General features: G+C 39.0%; 1 protein-coding gene across 1 annotated transcript in view; it reads right to left on the bottom strand.

Moving 5' to 3' along the window:
- Window positions 1-4,850, bottom strand: part of CHM (CHM Rab escort protein) — a 56,025-nt gene extending 51,175 nt beyond the window's left edge. The window contains exon 1 of the mRNA XM_082289224.1: window positions 4,783-4,850. Coding sequence (XP_082145350.1) covers window positions 4,783-4,831 — 49 coding nt within the window. The 5' untranslated portion in view covers window positions 4,832-4,850. The remainder of the gene's footprint in view (window positions 1-4,782) is intronic.
- Window positions 4,851-16,391: the final 11,541 nt, after the last annotated feature.

Genomic DNA, 16,391 nt, shown 5'->3' with positions numbered 1-16,391 from the left:
ATTCCGTTTTATTTTCACTTGAGTCTGCTAATAATTTCATTCCTTTTCTGCTTCCCCATGTGAAGAGACCTTGCTCTCCTTGCTCCTCATACATTTTTAAACATTTCACGAAAGGATATTTAGGAAGTTTCTTCTCTTGCACTAGCAGTTCCAGGTAGATCTGTGGGTACCACCAGGATCTCTCACAGGGTGCTCTGGCACAGCCCAGAGAGCAGCTCCTGCAGGAGGGCTGAACCCCCAGCTCTGTGGCCGTTCTCCAGCCAGTGGAACCACATTTCCTACTGAGATACGCAAACCTGGCGTTTCAACTGTTCCTCATTCAGAGCAGAATCTCAAAGTACCTTGCTAAGCCTTTTTCTAAAGGAGGTTTTCACCTTGGTATGCAGATGACCTACTCTGTATTTTTCACAGTAGGGTCACAGGAGTCCTACAGGCTCTGATTTTGTAAGATCAGCAATATAATCTGGAAAACCTGCAGAACACAAACGGGCTGAGAAGGACAGCAAAGGGTTCACAGAACAATGAGTTTGCTCACAAGAGCAGTCAGGGACATTGCACAGTATCTGGGAAAGAACACTGTCTGAGGTACCAGTGGGAGCCTAAACCTCCCAGGCAGCTATCACAGCACCTCTGCTACACCCCAAAATCCAGACTGGAAGCTAGGCCAGGACACAACCCCTCAATTTTAGTCAGGTTAAAAAAAATCAGTAAAGAAGATAAAGGTACATTTACATTTGGAGAATACAGAAAAAATGAAAGGGGGACATGGACACAGGACAGGACTGGGAGTCAGTGTTCATTTTGTCTGACATTCACATGGACAGGCAATGACTTATTTACAAATAATTATAAAAACGTGGGTCTATTTCCTCCTTCCAGACATCAACACTACAAGTCAGTGCCACTGTGTTAGTCCACAATGGCCACTGACGTCAAAAAATACCCATCTTCAGCTGGTTTTCCATTGAGCTTTCATCAACTCTAAACAGCTGCTGATATAAACTGAAGACTGTGCAGTTATATAAGGTAATGTAATCAAAATATCAGCCCAAAAGATGTATTAGAAAACATTTTTGGCACAGTCTAAAAATATCCTGCAACAATAAAACCATCAGGAGTTATTATTTTTTTTAAATCAATCTTCAGTGTAAACTTTAAAATTCACATCTGTAATATTTGGGTTAGTTTGTCAAGGTATAGTTTTAAAATTGTGTTAGTATTTGGAAGTGATTTTTCCTAACACACTACACTTACATAAGATAAACATAAAGTACTTACACCACTCCCAGCATATCGAACAATAAATAATAGATTCTCCTGACAGGACTTTGATGACCTGGCAAAGCCCGAGTGCTTTCAGCCAAAATCATATGAAACCATAAATCACTCTTTATTTTATAGAATATTTCAAAATGGATTCCTGCTTTCTACCTTGAAAGTCATTTCATGTGTTATTTATAACCACTGAAAAGCAGAATGGAAAGAAAATTGCATAGAACTAGAATATTTACTGTGACTGCTTTTATAAAGAATAACTCCTTTTTAGAAAAAAATTAGAATTACTGGCAGACAAACTTGTGAATACAACACCTTTTAAAGAGCCATATCCTTTACAACTTTCCCAGCAGCTAACGCAGGTCTTGGGGAGTGTCAGAGACAACAAGTCAAGACTCAACACTATCCAGTTAACTGAAGAAATTCCAAGGTAAACATGACCCTGCACCTGTATCCACGCCACTTTGCACAGCCACAAAGTTGCAAATCTTGGCACTTACAGGGGTTTCTGCCCTAAACTCAACACTGCCGAATATTTTGCCTATGAATTTTCCTATTTGACAACTGCCTGAAGACAAAAGCTCTGCCACTGACTCCCAGTTCTGAGTCTCGCTCTCAAAGACTCCTGTTTTTGGACTATTTACCAAAGAACTCCTCATGGGCCCTCTGGCTATCACTGCACCACATTTAATGCCTGCACTCATTTAAAAATGACCCCACAAAAGCTTATCAATAAGGAACTCCTTTAAATGAATGACTAAAGCCCACCTTGAATTCCTTGGGCAAGCACTGGCAACAGCCTTCCAAACCCAGATCCTACAGGCTTTTAGACCAATAAAAATCACCACAGATCACTTCACAGAGAAGAGACCTTCCCAAATAACAGACCTGCTCTGAGGACTGATTTCTTTAGTACTATGGATGTAAATTCCATGGTAGTAGTGAAACTGTAGCTGCTGTACTCACCAGGATGAGTATTTTTGTACCCACATCCATCTTGCTCTAAACTTGCTCATGCAAGAAAATGTCTGAATTAAGGAAAAGGAATTTCTTCAAAAAGAGAATTTCCTTTTCCCATAGCACTATTGATGAAGTAACTGAACCTAGACATTAACTGAAGCACTGATGACTAAAATTTAGTTGAGGCTGCATTTGCGTTAAGCTTAATACAGGGAAACAGTTAAATGAACCTGAAACAAAAACAAATCCAAATCTTATGTTATAAATCAATCTAATTACTAAATTTAATAGATGCACAAGTTATAAAAACCAGGAAAAGATCACACATACAGAAATTAATGCAATTACTACTATGCATTAAAAGTATCATTTAACACAAACATTCTAGTTACTACAATTAGATATTCATAGGTATGCTCAGCACTGCTTACACCATTAGAAACTAGAGGGTTGAAAACTAGGCTAAAATATTCCCTCAGGAGTCAATTTCCAAAGGGAAGACAGATGAAAGTTCTACTCCAAACAATCTTCCATAATGGGAAATTTAATACAGATTAAAAACCCCTCAGTCAGTCACCAGTGTTAATCACCACTTATGAATGTTCTTCGTAAAAAGGAATGCAAAGAAAAGACAAAATAATTCCTGAAGTGCAGAATTCTGAGAATCCTGGAATTAGTTATAGCAGTGCTCTCTACAGGTGGGCAAAAAGGCATCCTGGAATTCAAATCAACACTGCCAAATACAGCGGTATTTCAGAGAACTTAGCTCAGAGAATTTCCCTCCTGCAGCATCAAAGCTGTAATCTCACACCTTGCTCCAAAGCAGGGAAGATTGGGTTTGATGGCTGCACATGACCTGCTCTCTATGGCACAGGTAGTTCTTGTTCCCTTAGTGGCTAAAATAGCTAAATAGCTTAACATTCATATCATTTTCATAAACCTCTGAGTTTCTGCATTGGCTGCATGAACACTATTTACCCCATGGCAGTAAAGAATGGATCATCCCCAAAAACCACAGAAGTTACACAATGTTTAATATTTCACCCTTACAGTTTGATATTTCAGCTGTTCATTATTAACCAACCTTCTACACACTCAAAATGTTCTCAAATCTGAGCACATAAGAAAATGTCAGATTCATTACTACATACCATTCCACAGAACAGGGTTAAGACACAGAAGGGATCTCTTAATCTGCTCAAGAACTTAAATTTTGCATTTTTAGCAGAGTTTTGGTCAACAACGGGAGCAGCATGGTTTCACAATTACTTGAAATAAATCAGAAATCTTTTAAGCAGTTATACAAACACTGTATGGTGATTGTTTTTTTTCTGCTGAACACTGAAATCATCAATTTCATTAACAAACTCATTCATTCTATTCCAAATTGCTAAAAATCTTAAATCCCATGGATGCAGTTTGACAGATTAGTGAACTCCAAACCCAGTTACTAATTTTACATGGAAAACAGTAACATTTACAAGCGTCTTCCCATTTGTGCTCCAAACAACACCCTGAGCTCTTTACAAAGGCGAATAAAATCTGACTGTAAGTTTAGGACCTATAAACAGTGATGCATTTTAAGACCAGACCTCAATGCTGAACTTAAGGTGTGGGGCTCACCAAGACCAATTTTAACCAGGTCATTGTCACCACGTTCTACAAACAGAAATCTATTTCAGTACTTCAAGATTATTTTGATACACAAACAGCAAGAATCTTAGTTCTGAAGCAGTATTTAAAAATTTCTCTTGGAGTTACATTGTGGTAAGTAACAGTGAGACACTCCAGGTCTCCATCATTATTCACCTGAACAGGATGAACTTGTACAAGATACAGAAAGTGCAGAAGATTAGAATTGTCTGGTATATGCAATCATTCACAGACAGAGAAATGTGCTTTAATGAGAAAGACTCAAAAAGTTTTGTGTTATTTATAAGCAGGCATAAAGATTAGAAAAACGACCTTGAAGATTTAAAACCAGTTGTATTACAGGATATGATAGAAAATATATTATCAGCCTACAGCACATATACTGCAACGGGACAGAAGTTCAGCTCTTCAGAGCTATTTTCCGTGCACAAAAGCAAACCTCACCAGCAGCATGGTATTTCGGGAATAAGAACTGGCAAGGGAGTAGTCAGGCAAGGCTTTCTGAGGCACCAAAGGAGCCCCGGATCTCAGGTGTGGGGGCAGTCACAGGAGGTTTGCGGCCGGTCACAGGGCCGGGGATCCTGGCAAAACCCTCACAGGGCTAGCTCCACACGGCCCTCCCCGACAACTCCATTTCTAAGCAAATCTGGCTATTTAAATGTGAGCAGCAGCCCTGCAGAGGGCTGCGAGTGGCCGGGACGGGATGTCCCCGCCGCTGTCACGGAGACGTCCCCGCAAATGTCCCCGCAGATACCTCAGCAGCCACTCGCACACCCTGCCCACCCTCCCCAGACAACGCTGACGCCCCTCAGCCGGGCGGCCCCCCGCCGCCCCTTCGAGCTTCGGCCCCTGCCAGGGCCCGGCGCTGCCCCCCGCGCCCAGCCCGCCCCGTACCGGTGCCCACCACCACCACATCGAACTCTGTGGGCAGGTTGTCCGCCATCTTGGGAGGCGCCGTCACGCGCGCGCCGCCGGCGGAAAGGGCGGGAGCGGCTGCGGAGGTTCCGGCGGCGCGCGAGGGGCGGCCCCGGCGGCGGGCGCGGAACTCTGAGGGGCCCGCGGGGAGTCCGGGGCAGCTCCTGCTCCGTCCTCGTGGAACCCGCCAGCTCCTCGGCTTCAGCATCGCTCACCGCTCTGCTGTCCTGCCCAGCCACAGAACGAGTCCTTACCTGCTGTGCAGGAATGCTGCGGGATACATAAATATACAAGCACCTACATCCATCAGTAAGCTTCTTAAATAGTTACATGGCGGCATTCCACCTACTGAACCAAACGTAAATAGCTTCAATGCAAGCACGCGTATTTTTGTATGACTTACGGGTCGATTTGAGGAAGAAATCCTTAAATTCTTCCCTGTGAGGGTGGTGAGGCCCTGGCACAGGGTGCCCAGAGGAGCTGTGCCTGCCCTTGGATCCCTGGCAGTGTCCAAGGCCGGGTTGGACATTGGGGCTTGGAGCAACCTGGACACTGGAAGGTGTCCCTGCCCATGGCAGGAGTGGAACTGGATGGGCTTTAAGGTCCCTTCCAACACAGCCCATCCTGTGGTTCTCTGAACTCCACTGAAGTTCCTTGGATGACCATTTCCTCAGAAACAACAAATTTCACTTTTGTTATTTCCCCTGCATATTCACTGTTTCCAAAACAATTTCTGTTTTTTCTTTAGTCTTGTTGCTCATTATTCCTTGTTAATATAGCCAAGAAAATATTTCCATCATTATTTCAAAAAGTTTCCTTACCTCCAATTGCAATATTTTTTCGTTTAGCTCCCACATTGAACACAGATTTAAAAAGAAAGTTATTAGAGTGTTAGTGTTAGTTAGAAAGTGTATCAGTCATTAATCTTATGTCCTTTCTTGTTAATTAACAGATACATTAGACTCTACTATGTTCTCTGCATGCAAAACCCTCTCTATTTTTCTCAGCTCATTAATGAACTTTTTCTTTCCCTCTGAAGCCCAAAGCCACACCTTAGTCTTGCTTAGCCTCTTCCTTCACCTTACAAAGAAAAGAAGGTGGAAACAGGGATAAAACTCAGAATCTCCTGGTTCAGTGTAGCGCCTCCCATAACACCAGTCTAAGAACAGCAGGACTAAAACCACAGATTTGAAAGAGCCAGATACAGCAATGTAGGCAAAATAACCCAGCACAGAACACCTGTGCCAGAATATGCTAGAAATTTCTGGAAAGTTTTTATTTTGCATTTAATGGCTTATATGGCTTTAAACTAATCTCTTAATATTATTCATGGTGTATGATTATATTAAAGTCTTAGCACCTTAAATCAATAATAACAATAAACCAGCTAGCAGCCTGTTAACACCTTATTACAAGCTCCTTATTCACATAGCAAAAGAATAGTGAAAATAGTAAAAAGTGACTAATGGAAACCAGAGGCCACGTTGCCCCTGTGGTACTGCCAGACGTGCTAGAGCAGGGTGCAGCACAGAAAACAGTCTAGCAGGAAACATCCGACAATGCCAGAACAAAAATAGAGATTTAAACATCAGCACTTGATTACTGTGCTGACAAATATGTAACAGAGAAAATGACGAGTTACGAATTCAGATAGAAAAGGGGTAAGATCAAATCTTACGTTCCTTATATTTATGTTTCGAAGCGTCCCATAGAGATTTTGATTAAAACTTCCATTCTGCAGCTCCCATGCAATTCTGCAAACGGAGCTGTCATTTCTGCTTTTTAACATGTAAAAGAAATAGAGCTCCAGAATTCTCACAATGCTGGATCATCCCTGACCTAAATGTCTTGTGCTGAGGAACAAAGCATCACTATATTGGTTAGATGAGATAAGACAAACTCCCCTTGCACATCCTTTTCCTACTGAGGGAAGGCACACTCGGGAAAGTATAACATCATCATGAAACCCTTTTGTTACTGTTGGATATAATTCTAGGACTGCACTGGAGCAGAGCTATTTCACTGTCAATGTCTTACTGTTTCTCAAGTGCTTAAGTATTTATCCCACCACAAAATGCTGTTGTTTGGTGTTGTGAGTTCCTGTTAGCTTCATTCATAAGATGCAATCAGTGCAATCCTATTTCGTGATGACAGTCATTATCCACTGGACCAGAAATCCTCCTTAGTACTATTTATTTGACAAAAATGATTCTTCAGGATCTTTAACTGCAAGGTTTGTCAGTCCCACACAACACCAAAATATTTCTCTGTAGCTCTATCAGCAAATGTAGAAGTGAAATATGTAAGTATGAATAATTTTTATGAAAATTTCATGGACCTTGAGAAAATGTCTTGCCATGTTTTTCTCTTTAGCTATTTAATTGCAATGTCATATTAACAGAAAGCAGCATACCCAATTCTGCATGGATGAATAAGCACATTCAATAAAGAAGATTTAACAGAGTAAATCAAACACTGGATTAAACATTTTCTGCATAACAGACCACAAAATGGGCATTCATTTTACCAATAGATCCTCTACATTAGAAACAAATAGAAATGCACACCAACGTAATTAAACTGCACATCCTGTGTCCTGATTACTGAATTTCCCCAATATTTTGTTAAACTAGGTCTCATCAATTAGAATTGCCAAAACGCATTCCAAAATGCATGCTGAAAAACTGAGCGTAATTTTTTTAAACATTTGGATTCAATAAATTTTTCTCTGTTTTATGAAGTAATTCCTCCGTATGTAATCCTACATATTGCAGAGGATTTATACAGAACGTTTAGCAATACCAATTCAGAAAGGCATACAAAGATCCGTTTTAAGATCTCACTTTTAGCAGTTTTAAATACTTTTTCTGTGAACAACTTTTCCACCTTTGATTTCAACCAAAACATCTCTCATAAAAACATCGTGTTTTACTTCATAACTTTTATTTGGGATTTTCACATGTTCATAGAACTACCGTTGTTACTTTAAAGTCTGTGTTGTTATTATCTATCAAAACGCTTTTCAGAAGTACAGTAATCTGAGCAAAATCTCATAAGCTCTGGAAGCGTTTTTATTTTCCCAGGTAGGAACACTGAAGCCCAAAAGAAAATCAGGAAGAATCAGCATTAGAATTATGGGGTTTCTAGTTATCTCAAAATCTGTCTCCCACCATTTGATCAAATGTTTCTTCCTCCCAAAACAAACAGCAAATGCTTCATATTCACTATGATGAATTTTAATTTTTTTTTGAGTTATGTAGTCTCTTTATCCTGCAGTGATCTCATGTGTGACATCTCATTATTCATTCTATTATTCCCTCAGTGGATACAGAATTTAATTCTCCTTGAGTACCAGTTTGAATAAGGATCAGCAGCAGGATCGGGCCTATTAGCTGCTTTAAACATCTAGTGAATAACCTGATTTATCCCAACTAAATGGCTCATTAGTTCAGGCAGCAAGGCAGTGGTTGTGTGTTGCTGCAGTTGTGCGTGGTTTTCCTCTGGAGTTTGCAGTTCCACAACTGGCACCCACTCACGCATGCACCACCCTGATTGTTGATTAACCACAGGAACAGCCTCGCCACACTCAGGCATGTTTGGGAAAAAATTATTTGTTTCCAAATTTATTCTAAACTCTCAGACAACCTTTATTCCAACTTCCTCTTTTTTACCACTGGCTGAGTTGTTCTTCCTCTCACAGCTTGCAGCGGTCAGTCCCAATTGTGCCCATATAAGTTGTGTGATATTAGTGGCATTAGACCCTAAACTGCAAATTCTCGGTCAGATGCAGACACTCAGTTCCCATGGATGGATGAATACTCCTGTGATACAGGCCTTGGTAGATCAGTGACCTGAATATATTTTAAAAACTCTGAATAATTAAACCCACATTCTCTACCTGAAGAGCACTGAAACTCATTTTGAAGTTGCCCTTTTGATTACTATGATGTGTGTAAATTACAGGATTGCTTAGAGAGACTGGAAAGAGAATTACATGTCACTTGACTTCTGTAACCATGCAAGGCAAAGAGTCTATTTTTTCAATCTTTATTTAATAACATTCTGCAAAAATTCTGTAGATTTCTCATGGCAATCAAAATTATCTTGTACAAAATGAGCACAGAGGAGAAAACCCAGGATCATAGCTTTGATCAGGCTGCTCTGCCCAGAGTAACTGGCAGAGTATGGAAAGAAAGTTCCACTACAGCTACATTAAGAATTACCTGTAAGTTTTATGGGTTTCCTAAAACTACAGGTGTCCAGGAAGAAGGAGAGAGTCCTTGCAGCCCCAAAATTGAGGTTGGTTCAAAATCCAGGATGCTACAAAGCAGAGTTTAATGCTTTCTGTCCTGGCGGTTCCACTATTTGTATATTCCAGCATCTAAAAGTCTTGGTCAATTATGATACTTCAGAAAGTTTCAGTAAGCCAGAAAAAAGACATGGACTGGATATATAAGACTGCTGTATGAAATTGTGTAATAAATCAAGATTCATTAAGATTACGATTTATTGAGATTTAAGGAGGATGAAGTAAAGATGGACAAGTGTGTCTAATGACATTCAGTTACTGCCTTACTTCATTTGCAATATTACTTGAAGCAGTTTTATTGCATAGTAAGGTTTTCAGTCTTGTGTTCTCTGAGTTTAGGAAAATTGTACCTTTTCCAGCACATCTGGAGACTGTAGCTTATGTAAGAAATTAATCTCTTTTCTCTGGAAATATTCCCATTCTTTTATATATTGCATTTCTTTTATTCATCTCTTTTGACTTGTTGCCAGTTTATGAATACAGGTCCTTCAGCCATTAGTGCATATTCCTACTTCATTACAATCAGCACAAGTTCTACCATGCAAAGTTCAGCCTCTACATCCCGGTCTTTTCTGTTTGATTAACAAACCACAATTACAGCTGAAGGTGAAATGTATATTGCCTTAACCAGGAGATAGGAGCAGTTATTTCATTTCACCTAATTTGTATATATGTATTTAAAAATGTGCCCATACAAATACTGAAAAAACCCCAGGAATTAGTCTGGGAGATGGATGATACAGAATATGAAACAAAATAAAGCAGCCACAGTTTGGAAATCTTGCATTTCCCGACTTGAAGAGAATGACATGTGCAAGATTATTGAGTATTTTTTAAACAGCAGCATTCTCCAGTCTTGAAAATCATAAATGGCATCTGGCTGAAATGAAAAAAGAGGATAAACCAAGACTTTAAGTTCTGAAACTGATAAAGGTCCCTTAGGAAACTCCCCATAAATATTATCATATAATTAAAAGGGTTTAAAGTAGTCCATAAAGTAAAGGAATTGATGTGTCTCATATGCAGTATTTTTGCCTAGCATTCACCAGAGAAACCATAAACAAAAGACTATAAAGGCCTCAGCTGAAATGAGTTCATGCCAGCTGGGATTCTTGTGAAGACATACGTGTCACCAAGGACTCCAACACCAAACTGTAGCCAAGAGACATCTGAAAGTTAGGAATGAGTAACAGCCAGGGACCAACTTTCAGGTAAAGCAGGCTATTGGTGATAGCACTGGTAAAAATCAAATTAATAGAACAACTACATTGGAAATTACGGAAGCAGGTGAATAAAAATGGTAACACAAACACTATTCTTACTTTGAGAAAGTCTCTGTTGGAGGCTGATTTGCCTCATTTCCGATGCTGGCTCTGTCAGGGCTCCACTTGGAGCTCTGTGTAAGAGCAGAGATTTAGTTTGGGCTTTGCTGCTGCAGTGGTGGGAAATTTAACATTATCTGAGGGTACACACAGCCAGGGAGGGGCTGCCAGACCCTCTTCATCTGTTTCCTCTGAAAGGGCACATATGGAAATATCTGTCAGCTGCAGGAGGGTGACTTGGGGACAAATTTAAGTTGTGAAAGGGCTGTGGCTAAAACGAAAGCTATCAGCTTATAAACCAGGAGTATGTGTAATCACCTCTTTAATAAGTGAATTTACAAAACCCATATACAGCAAAGGGCTCCTTATTGAGCATTTCCCTCCCAACATTACAGTTCAAGCAAGTTTGGTGTTTAAAATACTCTGTTTAGGATTCGAAAACCAGAGAGTAGCAATAGTGGTGCACTGATATTTTTAAGGCATTTGAAATGAGATTATACTCAGCTTGCTTACAGAAATGAGAATAACTCTTGTTTTTCTTTCAAAAGTTGTAAACTGGTGCCAGACTGTATGTATGTGTGATGCTTTTGAGAATTCAGGATGGACACTTAGGATTTAACATCCATTTTTCATTAATCCAAACATAGTACACTCCATTTAAATGCCGCCTTTTCTTCCGCAGAAAAGAAGACATCCACGTTGCACTTATTAAACTCTAATTAAACTATATGTCTAGGAAAAGAATGCTCCTACTCTAAACACTATGTGGGCCAGCTACATTGAACTATTTAATGTTTTTATAAGATGGTTGCAGTTTAATCTGTTTTCAGGGGGCAATGCACCTGAGCATTGTAGCATATCTGCAACCTGAAATTCAACCCCATTGCCTTGATAACAGGGTGTTCTCCAGGGTGTGTGTTCCTAGAGTGATAGCGTGCAAAATGAAAACAATAAAAGGTCAAATCTTGTCGTCTGAATGAGAATTTTAGGTTTGAATGTAACAAATCATAATGTACAGTACTCATTAGAAAGTTGTTTGTTTGTTTGTTTGTTTAGTCTTAGCATCATGTTTTTCAGGGTAAGATGTTGACTGAGCAGATCCCAGATCCATGCAGTACTCCCAGTTCTTTGATAAGGTTACTTCTCCAGGAGCAGAGTAGTTATTCCTAGAACTACAACCACCTCTCTCAGGCATTCTGCACTGCAGACTCTCTAAGGGCAGCAAGGAGACTTTGAGCCATTATACTTCACTTCAGCTCTGTGCCTGAAATGATTCAGAACCCAGAAAGCAGAACTAATGGAAGCACAACATTCCCTCCCCCTTTTTGTACCTCCTTAGCACCTAAGGAGCAGCACTTCCTCCTCTGTTTGATGGAGTAAATAAAGGAATAGGCTGTGGCTCCTCACACTGGGAATATTAATTCTATATAAAGACCCTTATTTTGGCCCTTCCATTAAGCCAGAAGAGACAGAATTCCCCCCCCCCCCTTCAGAAGAATGCTGTGCTGTTGTCAATGTTGAGGCAGATTATTAGGAAGATTTGCAAGAGTAACTACTTTAAATGGCCACATTCATTTTAAAGAAAAGAAATATAATTGGTATTTGCATAGAAGAAAATGGATGAATTTAAATTTTAGTTGATTATAATTATTGTCATCATAATCATCATCATTATCTTTGTATGTCTAAATGACTGATTCAAAGAAGAATTTTTAACACATTTCACATGTCAGTGCAATTCTTTTCTGTTTTGTGCTTTAGTGTTTGGGGTTTTTAATTTGCTTTTTTCAGTCTGAACTTTTCATGGAAGCTATTGTAATCTTCTTAAAAGGTGGAAAAATGTTTCAAAAGAAGTCAAATCTATAAGTACTACATACATCCTTTTTTTTCCCAATAAAATGTAATCAAATTGTACAGAAAAACAGGTACATAAATACTGTGGGATGGCACTTTGAAATGCTCTTAAGAAAGAGATTGTAAATAGTGAGGTGCTACCTAAATCTGGCCTTTTGAGCCAGACAAGGGATGTTAAACAGGGATAGTTGAACAAAAATTAGTAGGTGACCTAATCGAAGTGGTAGTGCATCCAGATGAGGGTAGCATTCAAAAAGTCCATTTATGAACTGGAACTGTACGTAGACACTGAGCTCCTGAAGATTTTCAAAGTTAATAATAATTGTTTATATCTCAATACTATGGATACTGATGCAGCTGGGATTTAATTCTGTATTCCCTGGTAATGTTGCTACAGTAAACTGTGTGTATTCAACTGGTAAATCTATATTGTGTGAGTTTATCAGTATTGGCAGTTATGAACAGTTCAGATCCACAATATTTGTTGGTGAAAGCAGTTTCCTTTTTACTGAGTTTATATCACATCAAACCAGAGATGAGCAATCAAGACTACAAAGGCTGTATATCGTGCGTAGCAAAATAAAAGTTTCATAATTTCCATTTCCCTGATGACTTTGAAATGACTATGAAAAGCATTTTGCCACAGAGGGATCATCATAGCTGGTGTGATAGCTGCAATTCCTGATACCTGGCATCTGTGAAAAACAGGGCTTGATCTTCCAGAACTTAACCTTTCGTGTTACTTCATTTTATTTTGTCCCTTTACTCTTCCATGAGGACCAGTGAGCCAAGTGCTAAAATCCTGTTTCTGACCAGGGTTACTGTGACTTGTGGAAACAGCTGCTCCCTGCAGTCTTGCAGATGGCAGTTTCCTGATAGCCTCTTTTCAGATGGCTTCCTGCATGACAAGGTATTCCCTAAATAGGAATTGGTAAGGTGGATTCTATGGGAAGCCTTTTTTTGTTCAATTAAGTTATGGTGTCTTTTTTCCTATTTTCTTGGGATGAATAGAAGCATGTTCATGACATTACACAAAAAGATACCTTAAAAAACATGCTTGGAGCTGTAAATACTCACAGATGAGATGCCTCTGTCCAAGAGAAGGAGTGAGAGAGAGCCTGTTTGGAAGGATTTTCCTGAGTGGCTGCTGTTAGGCAGAGGAATGGTCAGAAGGACTGACAATTGATGAGCTGCAGCGCAGCTGTGGAAAACTTCTGGCCAAAAGACAGACTTGAAGTTTCTTCACTTTTTTCCAGGAATTTGAATTTTTAACATAAATTTTGTATTGAAAAGGATTGCACTGAAAGATGCTGGGTTCAAGTAAGTTTCACTTAATGGAGAATACCAGCAAACCCAGGATTCCTGGCTAATTTCATGCACTGAAGTGACCACAGTGTGTTCAATCAACATTCATTACTATAACAGCAAAGAAAATTGGTGTCTGAAGTTCTATCACTCTAAGCAAAACCATTTTTTTATTTTCAACAGTTTTCTTAAATTCTATTGATTATATAAAATTAAGCACTATCTCAAATAGAACTCCCAGTTCAATTTTTAAAATTTAAACTATACTGTACATTTACATTTTAGGGAAAAAATACTTACATTGCAAAGTCTCTATTAAACCTTGCTTTATTCTGTATTTGTTGACCTTGGGGGAAAAAAAAAGGGGAAGATCTTGTCATATTTAAAATCATCATGGAATTAAATTGTAAGACATCCCTTCAGAAAAAAATTCTGAAGAAATACTTTTGGTTGACAATGCTCCTCAATGCAAAATACTCTAAAATTCATAATAGTAATGAAAGATACCAGCCATGGTCTCCCAGGATACTAATAAGTTTTAACATTATAAATACGGGTAAGGAGAATTTTCAAAAACTCAAACTACAGGATGGTTGCGCATTAAATAATTATGATCACAGGTGTTCCAACCTGTACTTTTAATTCATGGCCTGATCATCTTTATGCCTCCACAGGTCACTGGTAATTCCATCAGAAAGTCAATGAAGTTAAAGCATATAAAGCCAGGTTTATGTAAGATTACATATTTTTTGTGGGTTATCAGTGTTTGTCACATCAACCTTGATGTGAAAGTAAAAATGGAGGAAAAAAGGAAGATAAAGTCAATAATGTCTCCTGAAGATGAAGAAAGACACTTCTTTTTTCATGTGATTTTATCACTTTATCCGAAACTCACAGAACATACTGAGACACAGAGATTGGTCAAGTTAAAAACAAAACCTGCTCTTAAACATTTGATTCTCATCTCACTCTCATCTCCTTTAACTGAGATTCAGAGAGACTCAATTCTACTGTGGATTCAGCCTCACCAGGTCGGGCTTTGTGATGGGTAAAACAGCAGAATGAGTCCCCAGGGAGGCCTTTCCCTCCACTTCCTGTAAAGAACTGTGGAGTGTCCTGTAGCTAATTTCATTAAATAGTTACTTCTATTAAAAAAAATTAAAAAAGGTTCATTATATTTTTTTCAACCTCTTTCAGAGCTGTGAAAAGGATGACCCAAGAGCTGGCAGAGTGGCAGGAAGGCCTCAGGACCAGGCTCACTCCTCATGGAGTTAAAAAATAGATGAGAATTCTGAAGGAGAGGCTTTTGCAAGGTCTGTGTGAAATCAGGAGCCAGCAGTTGTGTAGATCACTGGCCTGAACTTCCCTATACCTGTCTTCTGTTCTCCCTAGACTGTCTTCCTATTTCCCTATACATCCCAGACCTCGTATTAGGTAGGATTTTTATTCCCCTAAGGGAGTGTGAGGTAGAACATCCTGGACTTCATCAACTTCAAACAGTATCCCAAATGAAAGTATTTATCTATTTTTAAATTTGCATTCTAAGTGAAATGCTTCACACCTGCCCAGGCACCTGGTCCAGGGATCAAAGGGTCAAAAAGGCATGTACTACCTCAACCAGTTTGGACCAGTTCCATTGATTTTTACTCTGAACTCCAGACTGATTTCAGTAAGAACTGGCAGCACATATTGATATTACCTTATGGATTTCAGAAGAAATGTAGTGTTTGAAAAGACAGTATCGTAAAATTGATGTACAATGCAAAATACCCATTGATCCCCATTTGTGTCAATAAGATTTCTATAATTTGAAGATGGTAAAACACTGAAGTGTCTGGTCGTATCCAAGGTAAAAATACCACTCACTTCCATGGAAACAGAAGCAGGCCCAAATTATGAATACTAAAATATTATCTGAGTAATGAAGTATTTAAATCTCTATTATTTCATTACTGGTTTGGATATTAAAAAGTCAAAGTATCTATAGAATTTTAATATATGGTAATTTCTTAATATTTACGCTCATGCTTATAAAAGATCTGGACTCCCGAATGATGTAGATCAATTATCCCTGTGTGTGTGAAATGCTGTAACAAGATCAATGAGACCTGAACACAAGGAGGCATCTTAGGATAACAGCTGCAGATGCACACATTCTGTGGTAGAAACCAAACAAATGAACACACACTGCTCACCCTGATGGTTCTCCCTCCCCCACAGAAAATCCCTGCCATTACCCTGCCCAACTGTAAATGCATAAAAGGAAAACCAAGTAAGAGCAGGTAGCAGTCAGGATATCAGCACAGGCAAAGTGCAGTAAATGGTCACTCCTAGAGCCGAGGTAAAAGAAATGCTTTGCATTCAGGTTGGGAATTCACTTTAGATGGGACTTAATGGTCAGACTGCTTACAACCAAAAGCTGTACAGTTAATGGCTCTATGGAAAACTGCAAGGATGGATCTTTACTGCCTGAAATACATACTGGTTTTAAAGATGAGCTCAAGATGATTACTTTCACAATATTAATAATTCTCCCAATTGGATTTCCACAAAGTAGATTCAATAAAATACTGAAAATATTTAGTCAATAAATCAATTTCACTTCCACTGAGTCTGGATATCTATAAATTTTTTTCTCATTGATAAAATTCTGTTTATGAAAACCTATTTTCAAGGAAACGACTCCTAAGATTTTTATTGGAAAATGCTTTGCAGTTAAAACAGAAATGAGAATTAATGGAAGGGCCACATGAGCCTTACATGTATTTAAAAAAAAAATCCCACAAACTTTTTTTTTG

Source organism: Coloeus monedula (assembly GCF_965178545.1).
Source record: "Coloeus monedula genome assembly, chromosome: 12".
In the NCBI taxonomy this organism is placed as follows: Eukaryota; Metazoa; Chordata; class Aves; order Passeriformes; family Corvidae; genus Coloeus; species Coloeus monedula.
The sequence above is the reverse complement of the archived record's forward strand: the minus strand, read 5'-3'. Positions and strand labels throughout refer to the sequence as shown.